General features: G+C 42.0%; 2 protein-coding genes across 3 annotated transcripts; both read left to right on the forward strand.

Moving 5' to 3' along the window:
• The first annotated feature begins 691 nt into the window (after positions 1–691).
• Positions 692–10,196, forward strand: LOC148003270 (disks large homolog 5-like). Of its 2 annotated transcripts, XM_087568248.1 has the most exons (5): positions 2,394–2,603; positions 3,321–3,480; positions 4,802–4,933; positions 5,595–5,778; positions 9,414–10,196. In XM_087568248.1, the coding sequence occupies exons 1-5, from the start codon at positions 2,474–2,476 to the stop codon at positions 9,417–9,419; spliced, it is 612 nt and encodes a 203-aa protein (XP_087424374.1). In that variant the 5' UTR covers positions 2,394–2,473; the 3' UTR covers positions 9,420–10,196. The 2 variants fall into 2 exon arrangements, 1 of the variants encoding a protein (XP_087424374.1); XR_015629304.1 differs by lacking the exons at positions 2,394–2,603; positions 4,802–4,933; positions 5,595–5,778; positions 9,414–10,196 and adding an exon at positions 692–779 and having other exon boundaries at positions 3,321–3,409.
• Positions 10,197–18,058: 7,862 nt separating this feature from the next.
• Positions 18,059–26,729, forward strand: LOC148003271 (disks large homolog 5-like). The gene is made up of 5 exons (XM_087568238.1): positions 18,059–18,245; positions 18,964–19,123; positions 20,447–20,578; positions 21,251–21,434; positions 25,941–26,729. Exons 1-5 carry the CDS (start codon positions 18,116–18,118, stop codon positions 25,944–25,946), a joined length of 612 nt encoding a protein of 203 aa, XP_087424364.1. The 5' UTR covers positions 18,059–18,115; the 3' UTR covers positions 25,947–26,729.
• Positions 26,730–27,625: the final 896 nt, after the last annotated feature.

The raw sequence follows: 27,625 nt of genomic DNA on the forward strand, positions 1-27,625 counted from the left end.
TGTTGAGTCCTGAATCTTTGAGTCTGCTTCTAACACAGCTTATGCCAAGGAAACTAGGCCAAGGTGATGTCTAAGCCATTGACCAAACTATCTGGACTAATAATTACATGTGAAATTCCACCTTGTAAATGGGACGAGAGGAATAAAATATACCTTTAAGGATTTAAAAAAATGAACTGTACCCAAAAAATCCAATAAAAAAGTTTAAAATAAAAATAACTTAGGAAATACAAAATACTGGGGTGCCATTCCACAATCATGATGTGTTTCTTCTGTGATAGCTTACAGGTTAATTTACTTCTCTATGACTGTTTTCTTATTTCAAAGTAAGTAATGGCATCATCTGTGGAGTGGATGGTGAGAACAAAAGCTTTGCCTAACTTGAATAATCGATCCCTCCCGACCATGTGCTTAAAATTCTAAGCACAGGGAAATTTCCTGAGGGGATGAAAAAACAAAATCCAAACATAAAACAGGAACAACAATGATTTAAAAACATTCTGCATGCTGGGTATGAAGGCATGTTACAACTTTAATCAGCTTTGTAGGTATTTCTGATAAACACACAAAGAAACAAAAATCCCATCACAGTCCTAGCAGTTGCGAGAGAGCTGTGAGGTAGTGCCTGCTGCTTCTTTCCCCAGATACCCCGGGGCCTCAGGCCTGCACCCAGTGAGCTGGACCAAGAGCAGCCAGGTTGAAATTCCTGCTGCCATGGCAGGATTCTGCAGGAACATTTCCCTTTGACAGCAAGGAACCTGTGTGGAGGAGACCTCTTGGTGAGTCCTCATGGACTCTACATGTCCTATTCTACAGGGAGAAGCCCTGCCAGGTCTTTGGCAAGGCCAGCCAGTTGTTTGGGGAAGTCTCTGGTTCTGTGGCAGAGGGCAGCTCCACTGAGAGCAAAGGATAACCCTTCTAGGCCTATGACCTCCTAATTAATTTATCTTTTCACCTGATGCCCTATTCACATTTTCTTACTATCATACAACTGTGAGCTTGATGAGCAGCTGGTCTCTTGTTTTCTTAATCAGTTCTTTGTTGTCACAGACGTTTTTAACTTACTCCAGCCCATGGGACTTATTCATACCTTCTGTATGCAGTAGGATCCTTGGTGGGCCTGTCATCTCAAAAATAGAAGGTTCGATAATCCAAAAGATTGGACTCCAGTTTACCTCAGGCCAGGAAAGAAGTCAGCCACCATTAGTAAAAGAGCAAGGGAAAAATTACATAGGACAAATAAGTGCCTTAATCAGAAGAAAAGATCCTCAACTTCTAAGGCGCGTACATCTGCACCCCTCTCTTCTGAGCTTTGTATAGTGATGTTGTATAACTCCAGATGGTAGGAAAAGGCAGAGTTCTTCCCAGAGAGGTCCTACATGATTTTTACTCTTACATCTGTGGGGTTGGGTGGCATTATAGCACACATTCAGGTGGAATTATAACACCTAGGATAAGAAGACAGAATCCATATATCACACTGACAAATGGACTCCCTCCTGAACTTATGGACCCATTAAAATTGAAGTTCAACCTGAACTCAGGCCATTCCACTCCCTTCCCTCCTCCTGATTCTTATGTTTGCTAGAAGGAAAAGATCATGGTGCAGCCCCCAATATTCTCATGCCTAGACTTGGCTATTCAGGAAGAATGATATTGGACAAGTGATGGCTATGTAGTTACAATGTAGTAACATAAGGTCCAAGTTGACATTTGCTCACTGATGTCCAATTTAATTGTCTTGTTATATTTGAGAAAAGGAGGATGTCCTACATAATATATAAAAGGAACAGAAATTTATTATTTTATATATGCCCTGTAGTTGATCCCTATGTTCCCAAGGAAAAGGAGTTTTTATTGCAAAAAATAGGATTATAGACCATTGATTTTGTGAAATACATGGATATGTAAATGGAAACAATGTCGGCTGTCAAGGACTGCACAGTAAGCAAATATTTCCAGGTTTTATACACTCAGAGGTCTAGAAGAAATATATTGGCCTCCAGAAAAAGGGAAAAGCTTAGGAATCGAAATGGTGTCACATGCATTGTCTCGAGTAGTAGATTTACTTTTAAGAAAAATCTCCCTCCTCCTTGGTCCCTAGAGATTTGGGTGCTAAGGAAAATCTGTTCTCCAATTCAGGGTTGTAAGCAACTCTCCCCAGCAAAAGCATTGTTGACTTCTAATGAAACAGAGAGAAATATCTAGCTTTGAAATACAGGTTGCCAAATGGTATTCCCAGTGACACATGAGAGACTGGAGGAAAGAGTCCCCACAGAAATTCATCAGTGTGGGGAAAGCTGGTTAGTAGGTAGGCCATAGAACTTTCCAGTAACATCATCAGTAAGCCCTTCACTGGATAATCTATTGTATCTAAGAGATCCCTAGAATCTTCTGTGATGTCACCAGTGTTGTGGTGACACCAACTGCCTTTGGGATATTCCTTCAGTTCCCTTTGGGTTCACAAGCAGGCATGTTTCGCCAGCTGCTCAGGCTATTTCGCAAGGAAAGTGGAGATCAAGGAGAGACCACACCAAAGCAGAAGGAAGATGACCCCCTCTCTAGTGAAACAGGAAGGAGGAAATCATTCTGGGGAAGGCTTGGTGAGTCCTGGGCAGAGGGAGGAATATCCTCAGGGGGTAGGTTTGAGATGTGCCTTCTACAACTAGGCCTTACAAGCAGGAACCTTGGGATTTCTCAAAGACAAACCAAGAGTCAGGAGTTCCTAATATTTAATTTGAGAGAAAGCCATAAAGTGGTAAGCTTTCAGTGTCTTTTCTTGAAGCTTTTTAAATGTGAATGTCAATGAAGGGCAGGAGGAGGCACTGTGAGATTAACAATGTGACCATCCATGGTTGGGAGTTGAAGCACTTCATCCTCTAGATTACTGTAGGTTACATAAGTGTCTGATGGTGAGAACAAGGAAGGATGCACCCCTAGTCATGAATTGAGTTCTCAGACACTTTGGGCTGCAACACACATTATTATAGCTTGATGGTGCTAAGCATTATGAACTCCAGGATTAACTGCACCACATCTGATATGAGATAACAATGTCCCAGATGTTTATGTATCAGTCAGGTTATACTGTTCAGGGTGAGGGGTCCTGTAATAGTGAGTGTGGCACGTGTATGGCATTAGAGGTTGGAAAGAGGGACATAGCTTAAGAATCCACCTTCAAGAAATCTTTTCTGCTCTTTCAGGGATTCACCCAGTCTCTACCATTTCCCCTTTCTCAATCTCCTTTTGGGATTCAGAATGATCTTTTCTGCCCATGGGCCATCAAATATGCAAATTAACTTGGGTTTATCTATCTACAGGTTTTGGTAGGAAGGCATCATCCCAAACTGTCATCAGTAAGCAAGAGGAGTGTCTAAAGGAACTGGAGGAACTCAAATTTGAAATCCAGAAGTGTCAATTCGAGAGGGATGAACTTTACCAAATCCTGGACCTTTATATCTATGATGATTGGGACCACAGGTAGTCATTATGCCCAGTAACCTGTTCACTGTCTTGTGCTTTCTCTCTGCTAACCCGAGATTTCCTCATAGCACGAGAGAGTTTCACCTCTCATCCTGGATTTTAAGGAGATTTGGCATGCATTGGCTTGTGAGATAAGCTAGGTGCTGTGTGTGTTTAGGGTTAACCTTTTTGTAGTTTAGCCTGAGGTGGTTGGAGAGGCATTGGTTCTGTCAGCAGCTGGAAGGACCTGCTCACACTTGCTGCAACTGTGTGTGTGAATGAAATGCCTGCACGTCATCACTCTTTCCTCTGAATTTGTTCATTATACACTGATTCTATGGCACCTCCATGCATGTAGTTGGCATTCTAAATGTGTTTGGATATGGGTTGGTATGTATATATGTGGATGTATTTGTTGGTGTTTTACTCAGGATCAGGACGTCTGGGACCTTTAATGGGGTCTGAGGATTTGTTTGATCATCAGTTTGCAGGTCATGATAGTGATGAGTACGTGGAGGCCCACATTGATCAACAGAGCACTTTGCTCCTTCTGTATACCTTGGTGGCACCCAGGACTCTCCTGAGGGGAGGAGGTGCTATAAATCCTCTTCCCTGTCAAACTTAGTTATGCCCTCTGAGAATTCATGTAACGATAGAAACCAAGGATTGAGTATACCTGCTTTCAATACAAGAGAAATGTCATCACAACTTTCTCTTGGGCCCAAAGCTGTGGCACAGACTGGAGGAATCTTCTTCCTGAACTAGTCAATTCCATCATGCTCACCTGGCCAGCTCTTAAAGGTCAGGTCCCTCCAACTGGTACCGTGACTCTGTTGTCCTGTGCCCAGGATAATAAGTTTAATCAGTACAACTACTTCAAAGGAGCAAGTATGTGGTATATACCGAGTTTAAGTAATTGAGAGAACAGTCTGATTTCATCTAATTTGTTTTACCGCTTTGACCTTTTTTTTTAACTATCCAGGGATTGTTTATTGTGACCTAGAAATCGTCCCTGTGGTCTTGACCATTGTTATTCCCAAAAGGCAGCTCTCAGGCTCTGCCCACTCCTATATAGTGAGTCTTTGCAGAACCATATCTCCCAGGATTCCAAGGAGTCCTTATTTCAAAACAAATGTTTGCTTATTTACATGGAAATATTTTCTGTGGATTGAGTCTCACTGTTGGGTTTTGGTCTGGTTTTTGAGGTTGCCACTTTCTTCCCTTCCACCATTCCTTGAATATGAACTTTTTTATTATATATTTTTTATTTACATTTCACCTAATTCTGAAATCGTGAGTTCAAAACATTATTTGTTCCTTTGGCCATGACCTAACCCAGGCTGGATGTCGAATTGCCAATACTTCAATCCGAACATGAGAGGAGAATGATGGCTATGCAAATGATGACCAACTTAATAAGTGATGCCATGGAGAGGTACAAGGAGCTCATACAAGTGAACAGTTCCTACCGGTGAGTCGCTGACAGAGAAGAGAACCCAGCACTAGGCAGGGAATGCTTCTGTCTTGTATGACTTTGAACCAAAATCCGAGCTCTGGTTCTGTAGTGTCTGACTCTTAACAAGAAGCCTGCCTTGTGGCAAGGGTCTCGGATTTGTAGCTCTTGGACTCAGTTGTCCTACATGTGAAGGGTGTAGAAGACCCTCCAATTGTTATTTTCCCTATTAAGGATCCTCTAGATAGAAAAGGTTTGCACCATGATGGGAATATCAATCAACTCTGAACCTCTAGGACTCTGACAGGATGTCTATGATCCATGAGAAACACATGGAAAGCTTGTATAGCTATTGGGTCTTCTATCCTCCCTCAGAGGGCATTTGACCTCTACTTGCAGATGATTTCAGCATACTATGGACATATGAACTCCCTTATGGACCATTTCTTCTACCTTGATTTATATAAACCGTCTTAGTGTCAGGATTTGCAGAAGTACTTTGATTCATGTGGAATGTGTCCTCTGGATTTGACCTCCTTTAATTGGTGCTAACTTGTATAGTGTGGCTCTATTCTGGGGATGTCTGGGAATGAGGGCCCTTGAAGGGATGACTGTACTTGCAAGAGTGACAGGGAAATAGAAGCTGGCTGGGATTTACCATTTTTTGTTTGTGGTTCAGCATCAGGCACTCCCAGCTCTTGCATGAACGAGCTCAATTGAAGAACAATATACAGATTTTGCTGAATGAGAAGAGAGAACTGCTGGTGGAGCAGACTGAACTGCCAGCATCCTCAGTGGAGGCAAAGAGGTTCTGTGAAGAGGCCGGAATGAACATCTGTGACCCCAGAGCCAAGCAACAGCAAGTAGGGTTAGGCCTTAGGATCAGGCTGTCCTCATGTCTTACCATAAACATAGACAGACCAATGTAACTGTCTATTGACTGATGCATGTCCTGTCCTAGGTCTCATCCAAGTGTTCATTTATGTGATGGTTTACAAGGCTTTCTATGGAGAGAGCCCCTTTTTCAAGAAACTGCATGTTTGGAAAGCAAATGCTCCTGCTCTTTGAGAATCTGCAGTTTATTAAGGGAGATAGGTTGATCACACAGCACAGCACTACATGCCATATGTGTGGAGGGTGCTATGTGGGAGCCCCTCTTTAGACTAGAACAGGGCTTTGATGGATGAAGCAAAAGCCCAGAGCCCATTTTCTTTACAGGGGTCGTGTGAGACTCCAGGAACAAGTAGTTTAGAAGGAGGAGAGCCTGGTGGAAATGCCAAAGAAATGGTTCTCATTGTCATTTTTGGTGGATTTGTTCTTTCTCCCCATTTTCCCTGTATATCGAGACCGTCTCTTCATGCTTCCTGAATCATGGGTACCTGACAGAGCCTGAGGAGCAGCATGTCAGTCCTGATTTGTTCGAGTGTTGCTGGAGAGTTCATATCTTGACCTTACACTCTGTAGATGCATGGAAAAGCAGGGATGTGGAAAGGGGTTCTCAAATCCTGACAATTGGCACGAGAGATTTGAGACTTCAAGAACAAAGTTATCTACCCCCATTCTCATCAAGAAGAGTGCTATCTAGGCCTTTTTGTTCCTCTCGGGAAAAATGGCTGAGTAGTGATTCTCTCTTAAAATACCTGCTTTGAATAGTCTATACTATGTTGTTCCTCCAGCATCATGGCATCTTCATTGTTTTCTGCCGACTTGTGATTTTTAGTGTGTGTGTGTGTGTGTGTGTGTGTGTGTGTGTTTGTGTGTCTGTCTGTGCTTGTTTGTGTGTGTGTCTATATGTGTGTGTGATAGAGTATGTGTGTGTTTATGTGTGTGTGTGAGTGGGTGTATGTGTGTGTGAGTGTGTGTGTTAGTGAGTATGTGTATATGTGATTCTGTGTGTGTGAGTGTGTGTGAGTGAGTGTGTGTGTGTGTTTCCCTGTGCATAATTGCACAGGTGAGTCTCTATTGCCATGTTTCATGAGAAAAAGAATCTAAGAGTTCACGTTGCATCCATGAATATCAAATATAGCACCCCAATCACTTGGAATCTCCACCTAACTCTGTACAGCAAAAGAACCCAAAACACTTGTAAACTTAGATTTTCAAGTGATTGGGGAAAAATGACTGCTCTGCATCGAAATCCTTTGGAGCACATCAAAGGAATGGAGTACATGGAGGTAAGGGGGGGCGGCTTTATAAAATCCATTGATTTATGATTCTTCTCTGTTCTTTGTGAATGGTGGAAGCCCGCTGGAAAGTTGTGTCACTCACTGTGTCTTCTCCAAGGTTTCTTTCCACATGGCCTGCTACCATTTCTTTCCAGCTACCTTGGCACACTACAACTTCAGCTGGGATTTTGGCCTGGATTTTATTCATTGAGAATTTTAGTTGCTTGGAGTTGTATCGTCATCCAGCAAAAACCCCATAGCTATGCTGTGGAGCAAGAACAGGGAAGTTTCAGGAGCCCCTTTAGGTGCACAGATTATCCAAAGCGCTCCTCTAAGTTATCTGTGTAGCATTCTGCAAGTGCTGTCAATCAACATCATTTTCTCTCAGTTAATTTCAGCCTCAATGGAGTTAGGAGAAATGATGAAATTCAGACGGGTCTGTTAGTGGACGATCAGAAAGGCCTGTGAGAAGCCATGTTCTTTAAGTGGAACAGAAGTTTTAGTTGACCCAGAGATCCCAGAGAAAAGAATAGGTGTCCAACTAGAGCAACTAGAGCACATCTGGGTTGTAGTGGTCCAAGGAGGGAAACTGTATGAGAGGTTGGAGCCCTTCAATGGATTATGACTCAGTGTGAGATAATCCATGTAAGCATTTATTTATTTACTCCAAATATCTGTGACACAATCACATTATAGGTAGAAAAATTGTTCATAGGGATCCTGGTTATGGAGATTTCCTATGATTCTGGGGGCATAGCTTTGGGCATGAGGTCACTTAGGCTATGGTAAAGACAGCTCCTATTAGAAGAAGCTGCACACTATGGGGAAAGTCTGAAACAGTGAACAAGAACAGGAGTCTAGTCCACCACCAATATATAATCCTTTGCTGGGAAACAAGACTGCACTACTCAGCCTTGGGAACTTCCTAAGCCAGATTGGTAATAGGGAAAGAACCCTGATTCTATGTCGGCTTATTGGAGGGCAGCACATCACTGACTGAGCTGTCTATAGGCTATGACCAATATGTACATATCCCACTCAACATTTGTTTTTATGCCTCCAGAGTATCCTGGGGAATCATTATATTAAGCATTAAAAGGGAAAGTAAACACTGCAATGTACTATGTTTATATTGTGTAAACACAAATGGCTTATGTGTTTGCGAGTTTGTATTAGTGTGTCTGTGTGTCTGTGTGTGTGTTTGTGTGTGCACACAAGCATGCATGCTTCCATTGACAGTATACTCATCTGATGACCAGGATAAGGAAGGATTAGAGGAAAGAATGCAGGACATTCTGAAGCAGAAAGAACCGATCACCCAGGAAAGTGGCTTGGGAGGAACATTGTAGAAGCATTCTGATATTTTTGAGATCAGGTAGGAACACAGACTGGCAGAAGCCAATTGGATTTCCTGTCCCTATATAACTATCCTTTTTGGATGGCTGACCACTGACAAGGTTTTCCCCATCAGTCACCTAAAGAACTACCCAGAGTATTGTTCTGGTACAGTTTATGTGAATTTTGTCCATGATACAATATGTATAATCCTCAGGATTTCTTTGTATTTTGTACTTCTTTCTTCCTGTTAACTCTCTGATAAGATCTGAGGACATTTTCTCTTCTGTCGTCTCACAAATTGCATTACAATAACCATAGTCTTACAGGGGTGCTGTTATGTATCTCCATCACAATAAACTTTAATGTTCCGTGTGTATGCTGTTAGCACATTCTCAGTGATTACAGGATCTGTGCAGTGAGCATGGATATGAAGTGAGATGGCTTCTCTGTGTATTTGCAGATTCAGTGGTTACAAATTGAACCTAGGCAGGTTCCTTCAGTGCTAACATAATCAGAACTTTCACCTCAATTCTGGGCATGTTCTCCAGAAGGAATCCACATGGTATTCTAGGTTGATCATACCTCTCTTGAACTCAGATTCAGACCCAGCTACAATGTTATTATTCAATATAATATACCTGGACCATTGACAAAATATGCTCATTTTTCTCTAAATTCCAGTACAGTGCATAGTCCACAGTTCAAATTCTAGCAGTTTTTTTTCTTTTTTGGGGGGGGGGCCTGGGGACCTAACCCAGGACCTTGCGCTTCCTAAGCAAGCCTTCTACCACTGAGCCAAATCCCCAACACCAAATTCTAGCAGTTTTAAAAGCTGAGATATAAATCCAAGCGCAGGTACTCTATGACACTTCTGGATGCAGGGACTGACCTCACCTGATAGGTCATGCTGGATTGTTCAACTGAATAGAGCTGATGTAAGAGGGAGAGCTGAATTGACAACCACTCACTAAACCTTTATTCCCTTGCTCTGCTAGGTCTGAAATTCTCCAGCAGAAACTCGAACATGACACAGACCAGGACAAGATCTCCCTTGGTGAGAAGAGCTACAGGAGGAGAACAAAGTGTGCACAGCAAATACACCACTATTGCATCTCATCTGTAATGTCCATAGCAATTGTGGACTGCATTTTCCTCCTTTAGTTTAAAAGTGAATAGGCCGTACTTTCACTTCGCCTCTCTCCAGCAAGTGTGCACTTTTGGAGGGACTCAGAGAAGTGCTGATGCACATCAATCAAGAGCTGCTGGTCATCCAGAAAGACTATGCACATTTAAATTTGTACTTGTCCTGATGGGTCATCCAGAAGAGTTTCATGGAGATCAGTTCACAATATTGGAAAGACTTTGAGACAAAGTCTGTAATATCATTTATACTCAATATTGGATGGCTTTTTCCTTAATGCCTCCACTCCAACAAAACAGACCTACTTCCACTCTTCTTGAAAAGATTATTACCATCAGTAACTGTTTGTCTACTATGTCTCCAAGGCAAGCCACAGGCTATAAGTCTATTCTGCAAAAGGAGCAGCAAAACAATGCTTAGTGCAATTCCTCTATTTAAAGTTTGGTTGAGTTTTGATTATTTTGGTTACTTGGTTTGGCGGAATTCTATTCATTTTTAGTTTTGTTATTTATGTGTTGTTGTTTTGTTCATTTGCTTTTCTATTTTGATAAGGATATAGACTGTATATTGACTACCTGCATCTGGTTACTATCAAGTAAATTGGATGTATTCTGGTCAATAAAGGAGTAATCTCAAACTCTTCACTCTTAAGAACCTTCTTTATTGATCATCAGTGTCAACATCTGAAGTCCCACAGCTATCAGGGAAGGATGGATCTCTGCATTCTCATGGGGACTGGGCATCAAATCACTTCCCAGTCAGACTGAGATTCAAAGGCAGTTAAACAGTCACTGTTCACTGTGTTCCCAACTCTGTGAATTTCAACTTCATCATGCATATATTACCCACTGTGTATGCTTGCTGTCAAATATATAGTTACCTCTAAATTATACTCCGTGGATGAGAGTGTTGAACAAATTAATAGGATAAACATTAATTTTTCTGTAATATCTCCCAGGACATATGAACATGGTACAAGGGAGATTAAAGCAATCGGGAAACCTGCACCAATATCCCGGTGTGGAGAGTGCTGAACACCCAGGAATGCAGATAATCCTGAGACCACAGGACAGAAAGACACTTCTGCCCAGCTCTGCCCACATCTCTGGCCCAATATTAATCTGCATGCTGCCTCTGGAAACAGGAATAGAGGAGCAGTCAGTGGCAGGAACCTGCTTGGTTCAGCCTGGACCCAGAACCTACCTGGGCCCTGAGCATACTTGAAGAAAACCATAGGCATACAATTCTTTGTTTCCTGATTGTGGCTTTTTTGATTTGAGCTCTCAACACCATTTTGTTGTTGTCGAATTTTAATTGGATAGTTTTCATTTCGAATTCAAATGTTATTCCTTCCTTGTTTTCCAGAAATAAGTCCGAATACCATCGCCCTCCCTCTTCTATAAAGATATTCCCTTCACCTCCATCCACTTTCCCAGCCTAGGCAGGACCAAGGGCTGCTCATTCCATTTTTGCCCAAGAAGACCATCCTCTGATACACATGCAGATGAGGCCATGGCACAGTCCCTGTATAGTGATTGGGTAGTGGTTTAGTGTCTGGGAACTCTGCTTGGCAGGCCTGGTTGTCCTTATGGGGTTGCAAGTCCCTTCAGCTCTTTCAACCTTTCTGTAATTCCTCCAACTGAGGTCCAGTTCTCAGTTCAATGGTTTGCTGCTAGCATTAGCCACTGTATTTGACATGATCTGGCTGTGCCTCTCAGGAGACATCTATATCCAGTTCCTGTCAGCCTGCACCTCTTAGCTTCATCCCCCTTATCTAGTTTGAAGGCTGTATATGTATAGGATACTCGTGGGGTAGACTCTGAATGGCCATTCCTCCAGGCTCTGTTCTAAATTTGGCCTCCCTATCCCTTCAATTGGGAATCTTCTTCTCCTTTAAAGGAAGGAGTGAAGTATCAACACTTTGGTCATCCTTCCTGAAGTTGATTTGGTCTGTGAATCATGGGGAATTCGAGCATATGGGCTAATATCCACTTATCAATGAGTGCATACCATCCATGTGTTTCAGTGATTGTGTTAACTCACTCAGGAGGATATTTTCTAGTTCATTCTCTTTGTCCATGAATTTCATCAAGTCATTGTTTTTGATATCTCTGTAGTACTCCATTGTGTAGATGTACCACACTTTCTGTTTCCATACCTCTGATGAAGGGCATCTGGGATCTTTTCATTTTCTGACGATTATAAGTAAGGCTGCTATGAACATAGTGGAGCGTGTGCCTTGTTGTGTGTTGGAGCATCTTTTGGATATATGTGCAAGAGAAGTATAGCTGGGCCTCAGCTAGTGCAATGTCTAATTTTCTGAGGAACCTCGAGACTGATATCCAGAATGGTTGTACCAGGCTGCAATCTCACCGACAATGGAGGAGCGTTCCTCTTTCTCACATCCCTCCAGCATCTTCTGTTGCCTGAGTGTTTGATCTTAGCCATTCACACTGGTGTGAGGTGGAATCTCAGGGTTGTTTTGATTTGCATTTCCCTTATAACTAAAGATGTTGTACATTTCTTTTGGTGCTTCTCAGCCATTCCATGTTCCTCAGCTGTGAATTCTTTGTTTAGCTCAGAACTGCAATTTTTAATAGGGTTATTAGTCTCCCTACATGAAGTCCTACTTCATGTGTTCTTTGTATATTTTGGATATTAGCCCTCTATCAGTCGTAGGATTGGTTACGGTCTTTTCCCAATCTGTTGTTTGATGTTTACTCGTAACGACAGTGTCCTTTGCCTTACAGAAGCTTTGTCCAATTTCTCTATTCTTCTTCTTAGAGCATAAGCCATTCATGGTTTGTTCAGGAATTATTCCAGTGTCCATGTGTTCAAGATTCTTCCCCACTTTTGCCTCTATTAGTTTGAGTGTATCTGGTTTGATGTAGAGGTCCTTGATCCACCTGGACTTAAGCTTTGTCCAGGGCAATAAGAAGGGGATGATTTGTACTCCTCCATATGCTGACCTCCATTGGAACCAGCACCATTTGCTGAAAATGCTATTTTTTTCCATTGGATGGTTTTGGCTACTTTGTCAAAAATCAAGTGCCCATAGGTGTGTGGATTCATTTCTGGGTCTGTAATTCTGTTCCATTGGTCTATCTGTCTGTCTCTGTACCAATACCATGCAGTTTTTATCACTAATGCTCTGTAATACTGCTTGAGTTCAGGGATGGTGATTCCCAGGGAAGTTCTTTTATTGTTGAGGATAGTTTTAGCTATCCTGGGTTACTTGTTATTCCAAATGAATTTGCAAATTGTTCTGTCTAACCCTATAAACAATTGGATTGGAATTTTGATGGCGATTGCATTGAATCTGTAGGTCAGTTTGGGAAAAATGGCCATTTTTACTAATTTCATCCCGCCAACCCATGAGCATGGAAGATCTTTCCATCTTCTTGATCTTCTTCAATTTCTTTCTTTAGACACTTGACATTCTTGTCACACAGATCTTTCACTTGCTTGATAAAAGTCACACTGAGGTATTTTTATATTATTTGGGACTATTATGAAAGTTGTCATTTCCTGAATTTCTTTCTCATCTTGTTTATCTTTTGTGTAGAGGAAGGCTAATGATTGTTTGAGTTAATTTTATACCCAGCCACTTTGCTGAAGTTGTTTATCAGGCTTAGGAGTTCTCTGGTGTACCTTTTGGGGTGTCTCAAGTATACTATCCTATCGTCTGCAATAGCGATATTTTCCAGTCTGTTTCGCTTTGACCTCCTCTTGTTGTCTGATTGCTCTGGCTAATGCTGGGGACAACATACAATGACAGGGACTGTCAGCAGTAGGCCAGGATGGAGACATCTCAGAAGCCTGCAGTAGCTCCTTGTAAAGTAGAGTGGCTTCTGGAACCCTGAGTATCAGGAGACACATCCCTCCACGGGACCTACCATTTGAAATAAGAGGCTGCCTGCAGTAGGCCGGGATGGAGACATCTCACTAGCCCGCAGTAGCTCTTTGTAAAAACTGGTTGTTTTGATTTCTCCAAACCTTAGCCCTGGACAACGGCTGTATAGATTTCATTTGTGTGTGACTGCCTATCAGTTGGCCTTGTTTTGTGCACAATTTTTCTATTATGTCTGACTTTCCTACTTCTTCTTCTTTCTGCTCCGGTGAGTTCTGTGAAACTAGATGTCCCTTGATGTTATGATTTTAGACAATTGGAAATTGATGCATAGGGGCACAGCACAGCACAGCCCTAGCAGCCCAGGTGCATATTGTGTATTCTCATCTTGGAAAAAATGTAATAACTACACAATTGTAGTTCCACATTAAGGTTTGACTTGCAAAGAGAGCTTGAAGAAAATAAGAGAAAATGAATTAGAGCCAACATTGGGACCCTAAGAAAGGAAAAAGTTATTGAATTTAGGAAATAAGTTTTACATAATATTACAGGCTGGTTAAGGAAGTATAGAATATGTAAAATAATATACTAGTAAACAAGTCAAACTACTGGAACTCTTATGAGAGTCATTGTGTGCAAGGAACAGAAAGCTAGTGGAATTAGTGTGCTAAGGGTTACCTTGATTCTTTCTGGCCACTGCCTGGCAGTTTTGCCTATGTCATTTATCATTAGAGTGTCACAGGAAAATGCAATTATCTGACCTCGGAGCTTTGTCTCTGAAGTATAAAAGTAAAGAGTTAAAGTTTAAATAATGATAAGTTTACAATTATTATTATAGTGGCCACAGGCCTGGGTATAGGAGAAGCCTGAAACTTTGGAGAACAGGTGTAATTCTTAGTTCTTGGTGGGATATAGTCATTCTTTGAATTTGATTTGGCAATGATTATGAATGTCTTTTTTTCTACCCGCTTTTGGATTATTAATAAAGGCCTGGGGCAAGAGAAAGGCTACAAAATATATGAAGAATAAATGAAAGAGAGCATGAGCGAGTGAATGAGAGAGTAAATCACAGAGCAAATATAAGAACAAATGTGAGAGCCAGGGAGAGAGCAGGAGAAGAGAATGTGAAAATGAGTGAAGAGAGAATGTGATGTGTGTATGAAGATTGTGTGTGTGAGTGAAAGGGTAATGAACAGATGTGTGCATGAGAGTGGGAGTTTGAGAAAAGAAAACCGCAATAAAAAAGGCAGAGTGCACAAAGAATGCAAAGTGACTGTAGCCACAAACTGTGTGTATGTGTGTGTGTGTGAGTGTGTGTGTATGTAAGGTAGAGAGAGAGAGAGAGAGAGAGAGAGAGAGAGAGAGAGAGAGAGAGAGAGAGAATGACGTTAAGCCTTGAAATTGCCTATCAGTTTGTACCCAAAGAGTAGTCTGTGGATATGTATTATGCACCTTGCAGATAACCCTGCTTCCAGTTGAGAACTCTGATCCTGTGGCAGAGGGCCAGGAAAGGCTGAAAGAATGGCTACCACCCTGAGGCCAGAGGATAAAACTTTTAGGCCTAGAACTCCTAATTCGTCTTTTTACCTGAAGTCTTATTATTCAAATTTTGTTACTGGGATAAAACTAAGGGCCTGGTGAGCATCTTGTCTCTTGGATGCTCAATCAGTTCTTTGTTGTCACAGACTGTTTGAGCTTACTCCAGTCACTGGGACTTATTCACACCTTCAAATTTCCTGAACTTTTCAGATTTCTAAAGTTTGCGGCAAACTGAGTGACAAAAGCAATGAATGTTGAGCACTATGCACAGTGCATATGGAGCTATGGGTGTATGGATATGGTAAGTCCCTAGGAGTTATTCTAAGATAGTAGGACTGTGCTCTTAGGACCCCTGCCTGACCTCACTTCACTTTGCCAGCTTTGTGGGCTTCTACACTGCTGCTCTGAGAAGAACTGAAAACTAATGGAATAGATGTGTAGCCTCCCATCACCTTTGTCATTGTTAGGATATTAGTAGGAGAGGTTTGATTGAAATATATTCTCAGAAATATTAACAAACCATTGCCTCTTGTGTACCATCTGGAGGAAGTACCAAGTTCACAGACATTTTTCACAAACTTCCCAAAGCCAGCAAACTGGAGCATGAAGAAAGCCAAGTCCAAGGCATTCAAAACCAGCATCCTCACCAATGCGACCAGGAAAGGCTTTGGTAAAAAAGGGAGGTAGTGAGACAGTTGGCCCTCATACACTCAGAGAAGACTGTGCCAGGAGAATTGGGGAAGGATTGTGGAAGAGAGTAATTAGGTATCAGTAATCAGTGAGCAGAACATAAAGTGAAAAAGAAAAAATATATAAATAGAAATAAAATAAAGGTCTTTAACAAAATGGGACACAATGTATTGCTGAACTAACTCTACTGTGTTTAAACTTCCACACGTTTCAACATATAGAGAGACTAGATGTGATAAAGTAGGATGCCCTTGTCATTTACATATACTCTGTATACAGCAAAGAGAAAGGAGGTGGAGAACACACAGATCAAAGATCCATTGTTCCCTCACATCTATGTGGCTCTGCTTCCCTTTATCAGGACTGTTGAGGCCTCTGCTCATCCAGGTCTCAGGGCTCAACCAAAATGCAGTCCCCTATGATTTTTGGCCAAGTGCTCTTGTGTTCACAACAGAACTCTGCCTAGGGTGCAGAGGCACTGAAGGGCCAGCCTTCACCTTCAAGGTGCAACCACTCTTTCAGTCTTTCCAGGGTCTCTGTTACTCTACTGGATGCTTCCCCAGAGGCCTTTCATCTCAATAACAGAAGCTTACCTAATCCAAAACATTGGGAAGCCATCCTACACTCCTGATTGGCTGGTTACCTGAGACCAAACAACATAGCTATCTTCTTTCTTCCTGTTTTCCTGATTTGAAAGTAAATAATGTGATCATCTGTGGTGTTGGTGGTAAGAATAAAATCCTTAACATAAATAATAGGACCATGCAGAGCATGGGCTTCACATTCGAGGTACAGAGTGAAGAGCTAGAGGGAATTACCAAAGAAAATAATAAGAATCCTAACAACAATTACAGACATAATGAAATTAAATAAAACAAAAACAAAAGCAAAAACAAAAATGCCTTGTGGGTGCTGGTATTAAAGGCATGTATTAACTCTGACCAGCTTTGTAGGTATATCCAATAAAAAGCAAACAAACAAACAAACAAACAAACAAACAAACAGGCTTATTACAGTTGCAACAGGTGCAGGAGAGAAAGCTGGGACATATCCTGTCCTGCTGCCCCCATGCTGTGATTCTGTAGCAGCAACTTCCTTGGGAATAGGAACCTGTATGCAGTGGGATCCCTTATGGGCCTGTCATCTCAAAAATAGGGGCTTCCCTAATCCAAAACCTTGAAATCCAGTTTACTTCAGGCCAGGAATGAAGTCAACCATCATTAGTGAAAGAGCAAGGGAAAAATTACATAGGAAAAAATATGGGCCTTAATCAGAAAAGATCCTCAACTTCTAAGGCCTCCACAATCTCCACACCTCTCTTCTGAGCTTTGCATAGAGATGTTGTATAACTCCAGATGGTCGGAAAAGGCAGAGTTCTTCCCAGAAAAGTCATACATGATTTTCACCCTGACATATGTGAGGTTAGGTGGCATCATATCACAGAGTCAGCACACCTGGGATAAGAACACAGATGCCACAGATGACAATGCCAAATGGACTCTCTCCTGAACCTATGGACCCATTAAAATTGAGGTTTAGCCAAACTTAGGCCATTGCACTCCCTGCCCATCCGCCTGATTTTTATGTTTGCTCTGAGTAAAAGATCAGAGTGGAGCCCCAAATATCCTCATGATTGGACTTGGAAATTCAGGAGAATGATATTGGAGAAGGGATGGCTATGTGGTTGCAATGTGGTAACAAAAGGTCCAGGTTGATGTTTGTTCACTGATGTCCAATTTAATGGTCTTATTATATTTCAGAAAGGGAGGATGTCTAACTTAATATATAAAAGGTACAGAAATTTATTATTTTATATATGGCCTGTAGTTGATCCCTATGTTTCCAAGAAAAAGGAGTTTTTATTGCAAAAAATAGGATTATAGACCATTGATTTTGTGAAACACATGGATATGTAAATAAAAACAATGTCAGCTATCAAGGACTGCACAGCAAGCAAATATTTCTCGGTTTTATACACTCAGAGGTATAGAAGAAACATATTGGCCTCCACAAAAAGAAAACCTTAGGAATCGAAATGTATGTCACATACATTGTCTCGAGTAGTAGATTTCCTTTTAAGAAAAAACTCCCTCCTCTTTGGTCCCTAGAGATTTGGGTGCTAAGAAAGATCTGTTCTCTAATTCAGGGTTGTAAGCAACTCTCCCCAGCAAAAGCATTGTTGACTTCTAATGAAACAGAGAGAAACATGTAGCTTAGAAATCGAGGTTGCCAAACGGTATTCCCAGTGACATATGAGAGACTGGAGGAAAGGGCCCCCACAGAAATTGATCAATTTGGGGAGAGCTAGTTAGCAGGTAGGCCATAGAACTTCCCAGTGACATCATCAGTAAGCCCTTCGCTGGACAATCTTTGGTATCTAAGAGATCCCTAGAATCTTCTGTGATGTCACCAGTGTTGTGGTGACACCAACTGCCTTTGGGATATTCCTTCAGTTCCCTTTGGGTTCACAAGCAGGCATGTTTCGCCAGCTGCTCAGGCTATTTCGCAAGGAAAGTGGAGATCAAGGAGAGACCACACCAGGTCAGAGGGAAGATGACCCCCTCTCTAGTGAAACAGGAAGGAGGAAATCATTCTGGGGAAGACTTGGTGAGTCCTGGGCAGAGTTGGGAAATATCCTCAAGGAGGTAGGTTTGAGATGTGCCCTCTAAGACTAGGCCTTACAAGCAGGAGCCTTGGGATTTCTCAAAGGCAAACCAAGAGTCAGGACTTCCTGCTCATTAATTTGAGAGAAAGCCAGAAAGTGGTAAGCCTTCAGTTTCTTTTCTGGAAGCTTTTTAACTGTGGGTGTCAATGAATGGCAGGAGGAGGCACTGTGAGATTAACAATGTGACCATCCATGGTTAAGAGTTGAAGCACTTCATCCTGTAGATTACTGTAGGTTACATAAGTCTCTGATGACGAGAACAAGGAAGGATGCATCCCTAGAAATGAATTGAGTTCTCAGACACTTTGGACTGCAACACACATGATTATAGCTTGATGGTGCTAAGCATTATGAACTCCAGGATTAACTGCACCACATCTGATATGAGATAACAATGTCCCAGATGTTTATGTCTCAGTCAGATTATAACTTTCAGTGTCAGGGGTCCTGTAATAGTGAGTGTGGCACGTGTATGGCATTAGAGCTTGGGAAGAGGGACATAGCTTAAGAATCCATTTCAAGAAAGCTTTTCTGCTCTTTCAGGGATTCACCCAGTCTCTACCGTTTCCCCTTTCTCAACCTCCTTTTGGGATTCAGAATGATCTTTTCTGCCCATGGGCCATCAAATATGCAAATTCACTTGGGTTTATCTATCCACAGGTTTTGGTAGGAAGGCATCATCCCAAAATGTCATCATTAAGCAAGAGGAGTGTCTAAAGGAACTGGAGGAACTCAAATTTGAAATCCAGAAGTGTCAATTCGAGAGGGACGAACTTTACCAAATCCTGGACCTTTATATCTATGATGATTGGGACCACAGGTAGTCATTATGCCCAGTAACCTGTTCACTGTCTTGTGCTTTCTCTCTGCTAACCCGAGATTTCCTCATAGCACGAGAGAGTTTCACCTCTCATCCTGGATTTTAAGGAGATTTGGCATGCATTGGCTTGTGAGATAAGCTAGGTGCTGTGTGTTTAGGGTTAACCTGTTTTGTAGTTTAGCCTGAGGTGGTTGGAGAGGCATTGGTTCTGTCAGCCGCTGGAAGGACCTGCTCACACTTGCTGCAACTGTGTGTGTGAATGAAATGCCTGCACGTCATCACTCTTTCCTCTGAATTTGTTCATTATACACTCATTCTATGGCACCTCCATGCATGTAGTTGGCATTCTACATGTGTTTGGATATGGGTTGGTATGTATATATGTGGATGTATTTGTTGGTGTTTTACTCAGGATCAGGACGTCTGGAACCTTCGATGGGGTCTGAGGATTTGTTTGATCATCAGTTTGCAGGTCATGATAGTGATGAGTACGTGGAGGCCCACATTGATCAACAGAGCACTTTGCTCCTTCTGTATACCTTGGTGGCACCCAGGACTCTCCTGAGGGGAGGAGGTGCTATAAATCCTCTTCCCTGTCAAACTTAGTTATGCCCTCTGAGAATTCATGTAACGATAGAAACCAAGGATTGAGTATACCTGCTTTCAAAACAAGAGAAATGCTTTCTCTTGGGCCCAAAGCTGTGGCACAGACTGGAGGAATCTTCTTCCTGAACTAGTCAATTCCATCATGCTCACCTGGCCAGCTCTTGAAGGTCAGGTTCCTCCAATTGGTAGCGTGACTCTGTTGTCCTGTGCCCAGGATAATAAACTTAACCAGTACAAATACTTTGAAGGAGCAAGTATGTGGTATATACCGAGTTTAAGTAATCGAGAGAACAGTCTGATTTCACCTAATTTCTTTTACCTGCTTTGATCTTTAGTTTTTTATGTTTTTAACTATCCAGGGATTGTTTATTGTGACCTAGAAATGGTCACTGTGGTCTTGACCGTTGTTATTCCCAAACAGGCAGCTCTCAGGCTCTGCCCACTCCTATATAGTGAGTCTTTGCAGAACCATATCTCCCCAGGATTCCAAGGAGTCCTTATTTCAAAACAAATGTTTGCTTATTTACATGGAAATATTTTCTGTGGATTGAGTCTCACTGTTGGGTTTTGGTCTGGTTTTTGAGTTTGCCACTTTCTTCCCTTCCACCATTCCTTGAATATGAACTTTTTTATTGTATTTTTTTATTTACATTTCACCTAATTCTGAAATCGTGAGTTCAAAACGTTATTTGTTCCTTTGGCCATGAACTAACCCAGGCTGGATGTCGAATTGCCAATACTTCAATCCGAACATGAGATGAGAATGATGGCTATGCAAATGATGACCAATTCAATAAGTGATGCCATGGAGAGGTACAAGGAGCTCATACAAGTGAACAGTTCCTACCGGTGAGTCGCTGACAGAGATGAGAGCCCAGCACTAGGCAGGGAATGCTTCTGTCCTGTATGACTTTGAGCCAAAGTCAGTGCTCTGGTTGTATAGTGTCGGACTCTTAACATTCAGAAGCCTGCCTCCTGGCAAGGGTCTTAGATTTGTAGCTCTTGGACTCAGTTGTCCTACATGTGAAGGGTGTAGAAGACCCTCCAATTGTTATTCTCCCCATTAAGGATCCTCTAGATAGAAAAGGTTTGCACCATGATGGGAATATCAATCAACTCTGAACCTCTAGGACTCTGACAGGAGATTTAAAGATGTATGATCCATGAGAAACACATGGAACGATTGTATAGCTATTGGGTCTTCAACTACCCCTCAGAGGGGCTTTCCCCAGTACGTGAAGATGGTTTTAGCATGCCATGAACATATAAGCACCCATATGGACCATCTCTTCTTCCTTGATTTATATAAACTGTCTTAGTGTCAGGATTTTCAGAAGTACTTTGATTCATGTGGAATGTGGATTCTGGATTTGACCTCCTCTAATTGGTGCTAACTTGTATAGTGTGGCTCTATTCTGGGGATGTCTAGGGATGAGGACCCTTGAAGGGATTATTGTACTTGCAAGAGTGACAGGCAAATAGAAGCTGGCTGGGATTTACCATTGTTTGTTTGTGGTTCAGCATCAGGCACTCCCAGCTCCTGCGTGAACAAGCTCAATTGAAGAACAAAATACAGATTTTGCTGAATGAGAAGAGAGAACTGCTGGTGGAGCAGACTGAACTGCCAGCATCCTCAGTGGAGGCAAAGAGGTTCTGTGAAGAGACCGGAATGAACATCTGTGACCCCAGAGCCAAGCAACAGCAGGTAGGGTTAGGCCTTAGGGTCAGGCTGTCCTCATGTCTTACCATAAACATAGACAGACCAATGTAACTGTCTATTGACTGATGCATGTCCTGTCCTAGGTCTCATCCAAGTGTTCATTTATGTGATGGTTTACAAGGCTTTCTATGGAGAGAGCCCTTTTTCAAGAAACTGCATGTTTGGAAAGCAAATTCTCCTGCTCTTTGAGAATCTGCAGTTTATTAAGGGAGATAGGTTGATCACACAGCACAGCACTACATGCCATTATGTGTGGAGGGTGCTATGTGGGAGCCCCTCTTTAGACTAGAGCAGGGCTTTGATGGATGAAGCAAAAGCCCAGAGCCCATTTTCTTTACAGGGGTCGTGTGAGACTCCAGGAACAAGTAGTTTAGAAGGAGGAGAGCCTGGTGGAAATGCCAAAGAAATGGTTCTCATTGTCATCTTTGGTGGATTTGTTCTTTCTCCCCCATTTTCCCTGTATATCGAGACCATCTCTTCATGCTTCCTGAATCATGGTACCTGACAGAGCCTGAGGAGCAGCATGTCAGTCCTGATTTGTTCGAGTGTTGCTGGAGAGTTCATATCTTGACCTTACACTCTGTAGATGCTTGGAAAAGCAGGGATGTGGAAAGGGGTTCTCAAATCCTGACAATTGGCACGAGAGATTTGAGACTTCAAGAACAAAGTTATCTACCCCCATTCTCATCAAGAAGAGTGCTATCTAGGCCTTTTTGTTCCTCTCGGGAAAAATGGCTGAGTAGTGATTCTCTCTTAAAATACCTGCTTTGAATAGTCTATACTATGTTGTTCCTCCAGCATGATGGGATCTTCATTGTTTTCTGCCGACTTGTAATGTTTGGGGTGTGTGTGTGTGTGTGTGTGTGTGTGTGTGTGTGTGTGTCTGTTTGTGCTTGTTTGTGTGTGTGTCTGTATGTGTGTGTGATAGAGTATGTGTGTATTTGTGTGTGTGTGAGTGGGTGTATGTGTGTGAGTGTGTGTGTGAGTGGGTGTATATGTTTATGTGTTAGTGAGTGTGTGTAGATGTGACTCTGTGTGTGTGAGTGAGTGTGTATATGTGTGTGTGTGTGTGTGTGTGTGTGTGTGTGTGTGTGTGTGTGTGTACCAGCTGTAGCTCAGCATATTTATGCTCATGTTGTGGGTTTAATTCTGGAAGTTTTTTTTTTTTTTATTAACTTGAGTATTTCTCATTTACATTTCCAGTGTTATTCCCTTTCCCAGTTTCAGGGCAAACATCCCCCTAATCCCTCTCCCTCCCCTTCTTTATGGGTGTTCCCCTCTCCATCCTCCCCCCATTGCCGCCCTCCCCCCAACAATCACGTTCACTGGGGGGTTCAGTCTTAGCAGGACCAAGGGCTTCCCCTTCCACTGGTGATCTTACTAGAATATTCATTGCTACCTATGAGGTCAGAGTCCAGGGTCAATCCATGTATAGTCTTTAGGTAGTGGCTTAGTCCCTGGAAGCTCTGGTTGCTTGGCATTGTTGTTCATAAGGGGTCTCGAGCTCCTTCAAGCTCTTCCAGTTCTTTCTCTGATTCCTTCAATGGGGGTCCCGTTCTCAGTTCAGTGGTTTGCTGCTGGCATTCGCCTCTGTATTTGCTATTTTCTGGCTGTGTCTCTCAGGAGCGATCTACATCCGGCTCCTGTCAGCCTGCACTTCTTTGCTTCATCCATCTTGTCTAATTGGATGGCTGTATATGTATGGGCCACATGTGGGGCAGGCTCTGAATGGTTGTCCCTTCTGTGTCCGTTTTAATCTTTGCCTCTCTATTCCCTGCCAAGGGTATTCTTGTTCACCTTTTAAAGAAGGAGGGAAGCATTCACATTTTGATTCTGGAAGATTTTTCAAGTGTTTCTAGTATGGGTTCTTTTGTTTGTTTGTGTGTGTGTGTGTGTGTGTGTGTGTGTGTGTGTGTGTGTGTTTCCCTGTTCATAATTGCCAGGTGAGTCTCTATTGTCATGTTTCATGAGAAAAAGAATCTAAGAGTTCACGTTGCATCCATGAATATCAAATATAGCACCCCAATCACTTGGAATCTCCACCTACCTCTGTACAGCAAAAAAACCCAAAACACTTTTAAACTTAGATTTTCAAGTGATTAGGGAAAAATGACTGATCTGCATCGAAATCCTTTGGAGCACATCAAAGGAAAGGAGTACAGGGAGGTAAGGGGGGGCTGCTTTATAAAATCCATCGATTTATGGTCCTTCTCTGTTCTTTGTGAATGGTAATAGCCCACTGGAAGGTTGTGTCACTCACTGTGTCTTCTCCAAGGTTGCTTTCCACATGGCCTGCTACCATTTCTTTCCAGCTACCTTGGCACACTACAGCTTCCCCTGGGAGTTTGGCTTGGATTTTATTCATTGAGATTTTGAGTTGCTTGGAGTTGTATCGTCATCCAGCAAAAGTCCCATACCTATGCTGTGGTGCAAGAACAGGGCAGTTTCGGGAGCCCCTTTAGGTGCACAGATAATCTAAAGCCCTCCCCTATGTTATCTGTGTAGCATTCTGCAAGTGCTGTTAATCAACATAATTTTCTCTCAGTTAATTTCAGCCTCAATGGAGTTAGGAGAAATGATGAAATTTGGACGAGTCTGTTAGTGGACGATCAGAAAGGCCTGTGAGAAGCCATGTTCTTTAAGTGGAACAGAAGTTTTAGTTGACCCAGAGATCGCAGAGAAAAGAATAGGTGTCCAACTAGAGCAACTAGAGCACATCTGGGTTGTAGTGGTCCAAGGAGGGAAACTGTATGAGAGTTTGGAGCCCTTCAATGGATTATGACTCAGTGTGAGATAATCCATGTAAGCATTTATTTATTTACTCCAAATATCTGTGACACAATCACATTATAGGTAGAAAAATTGTTCATATAGATCCTTGTTATGGAGATTTCCTATGATTCTGGGTGCATAGCTTTGGGCATGAAGTCACTCATGCTATGGTAAAGAGAGCTCCTATTAGAAGAAGCTGCACTCTATGGGGAAAGTCTGAAACAGTGAACAAGAACAAGAGTCTAGTCCACCACCAATATACAATCCTTTGCTGGGAAACAAGACTGCACTACTCAGCCTTGGGAACTTCCTAAGCCAGATTGGTAATAGGGAAAGAACCCTGATTCTATGTCGGCTTATTGGAGGGCAGCACATCACTGACTGAGCTGTCTATAGGCTATGACCAATATGTACATATCCCACTCAACATTTGTTTTTACGCCTCCAGAGTATCCTGGGGAATCATTATATTAAGCATTAAAAGGGAAAGTAAACACTGCAATGTACTATGTTTTTATTGTGTAAACACAAATGGCTTGTGTGTTTGCGAGTTTGTATTAGTGTGTCTGTGTGTCTGTGTGTGTGTTTGTGTGTGCACACAAGCATGCATGCTTCCACTGACAGTACACTCATCTGATGACCAGGATAAGGAAGGATTAGAGGAAAGAATGCAGGACATTCTGAAGCAGAAAGAACCGATCACCCAGGAAAGTGGCTTGGGAGGAACATTGTAGAAGCATTCTGAAATTTTTGAGATCAGGTAGGAACACAGACTGGCAGAAGCCAATTGGATTTCCTGTCCCTATATAACTATCCTTTTTGGATGGCTGACCACTGACAAGGTTTTCCCCATCAGTCACCTAAAGAACTACCCAGAGTATTGTTCTGGTACAGTTTATGTGAATTTTGTCCATGATACAATATGTATAATCCTCAGGATTTCTTTGTATTTTGTACTTCTTTCTTCCTGTTAACTCTCTGATAAGATCTGAGGACATTTTCTCTTCTGTCGTCTCACAAATTGCATTACAATAACCATAGTCTTACAGGGGTGCTGTTATGTATCTCCATCACAATAAACTTTAATGTTCCGTGTGTATGCTGTGAGCACATTCTCAGTGATTACAGGATCTGTGCAGTGAGCATGGATATGAAGTGAGATGGCTTCTCTGTGTATTTGCAGATTCAGTGGTTACAAATTGAACCTAGGAAGGTTCCTTCAGTGCTAACATAATCAGAACTTTCACCTCAATTCTGGGCATGTTCTACAGAAGGAATCCACATGGTATTCTAGGTTGCTCATACCTCTCTTGAACTCAGATTCAGACCCAGCTACAATGTTATTATTCAATATAATATACCTGGACCATTGACAAAATATGCTCATTTTTAACTAAATTCCAGTACAGTGCATAGTCCACAGTTCAAATTCTAGCAGTTTTTTTTCTTTTTTTTGCGGGGAGGGGCTGGGGACCTAACCCAGGACCTTGCGCTTCCTAAGCAAGCGCTCTACAACTGACCAAATCCCCAACACCAAATTCTAGCAGTTTTAAAAGCTGAGATATAAATCCAGGCCCAGGTACTTTATGACACGTGGGGATGCAGGGACTGACCTCAGCTGATAGGTCATTCTGGTTTGTACAACTGAATAGAGCTGATGGTAGAGGGAGAGCTGAATTGACAACCACTCACTAAACCTTTTTTCCATTGCTCTGCTAGGTCTGAAATTCTCCAGCAGAAACTCGAACATGACACAGACCAGGACAAGATCTCCCTTGGTGAGAAGAGCTACAGGAGGAGAACAAAGTGTGCACAGCAAATACACCATTATTGCATCTCATCTGTAATGTCCATAGCAATTGTGGACTGCATTTTCCTCCTTTAGTTTAACTTCTTTGGAGTGAATAGGCCGTACTTTCACTTCGCCTCTCTCCAGCAAGTGTGCACTTTTGGAGGGACTCAGAGAAGTGCTGATGCACATCAATCAAGAGCTGCTGGTCATCCAGAAAGACTATGCACATTTAAATTTGTACTTGTCCTGATGGGTCATCCAGAAGGGTTTCATGGAGATCAGTTCACAACATTGGAAAGACTTTGAGACAATGTCTGTAATATCATTTATACTCAATATTGGATGGCTTTTTCCTTAATATCCCCACTCCAACAAAACAGACCTACTTCCACTCTTCTTGAAAAGATTATTACCATCAGTAACTGCTTGTCTACTATGTCTCCAAGGCAAGCCACAGGCTATAAGTCTATTCTGCAAAAGGAGCAGCTAAAGAATGCTTAGCGCAATTCCTCCATTTAAAGTTTGGTTGAGTTTTGATTATTTTGGTTATTTGGTTTTCCTCCTATTCATTTGAAGTTTTGTTATTTATGTGTTGTTGTTTTGTTCATTTGCTTTTTTATTTTGATAAGGGTATAGACTGTATATATTGACTACCTGCATCTGGTTACTATCAAGTAAATTGGATGTATTCTGGTCAATAAAGGAGTAATCTCAAACTCTTCACTCTTAAGAACCTTCTTTATTGATCATTAGTGTCAACATCTGAAGTCCCACAGCTATCAGGGAGGGATGGATCTCTACATTCTCATGGGGACTGGGCATTAAATCACTTCCCAGTCAGACTGAGATTCAAAGGCAGTTACACAGTCACTGTTCACTGTGTTCCCAACTCTGTGAATTTCAACTTCATCATGCATATATTACCCACTGTGTATGCTTGCTGTCAAATATATAGTTACCTCTAAATTATACTCCGTGGATGAGAGTGTTGAACAAATTAATAGGATAAACATTAATTTTTCTGTAATATCTCCCGGGACATATAAACATGGTATAAGGGAGATTAAAGCAATTGGGAATCCTGCACCAATACCCCGGTGTGGAGAGTGCTGAACACCCAGGAATGCAGATAATCCTGAGACCACAGGACAGAAAGACACTTCTGCCCAGCTCTGCCCACATCTCTGGCCCAATATTAATCTGCATGCTGCCTCTGGAAACAGGAATAGAGGAGCAGTCAGTGGCAGGAACCTGCTTGGTCCAGCCTGGGCCCAGAACAAACCCAGGCTCTGAGCACATTTAAAGAAAACCATAGGCATACAATCCTCTGTTTCCTGATTGTGGCTTTTTTGATTTGAAGCTCTCAACACCATTTTGTTGTTGTTGAATTTTAATTGGATATTTTTCATTTTGAATTCAAATGTTATTCCTTCCTTGTTTTCCAGAATTAAGTCCGAATACCATCGCCCTCCCTCTTCTATAAAGATATTCCCTTCACCTCCATCCACTTTCCCAGCCTAGGCAGGACTGTGTATGAAGACTGTGTGTGTGCGTGACAGGGAGTGCATGTGGTGTGTGTGAGATATGTACGAGGTATGTATGAAGATTGTGT

The sequence above is a fragment of the Rattus norvegicus genome, chromosome 9, assembly GCF_021556685.1.
Source record: "Rattus norvegicus strain SHRSP/BbbUtx chromosome 9, alternate assembly SHRSP_T2T, whole genome shotgun sequence".
NCBI lineage: Eukaryota > Metazoa > Chordata > Mammalia > Rodentia > Muridae > Rattus > Rattus norvegicus.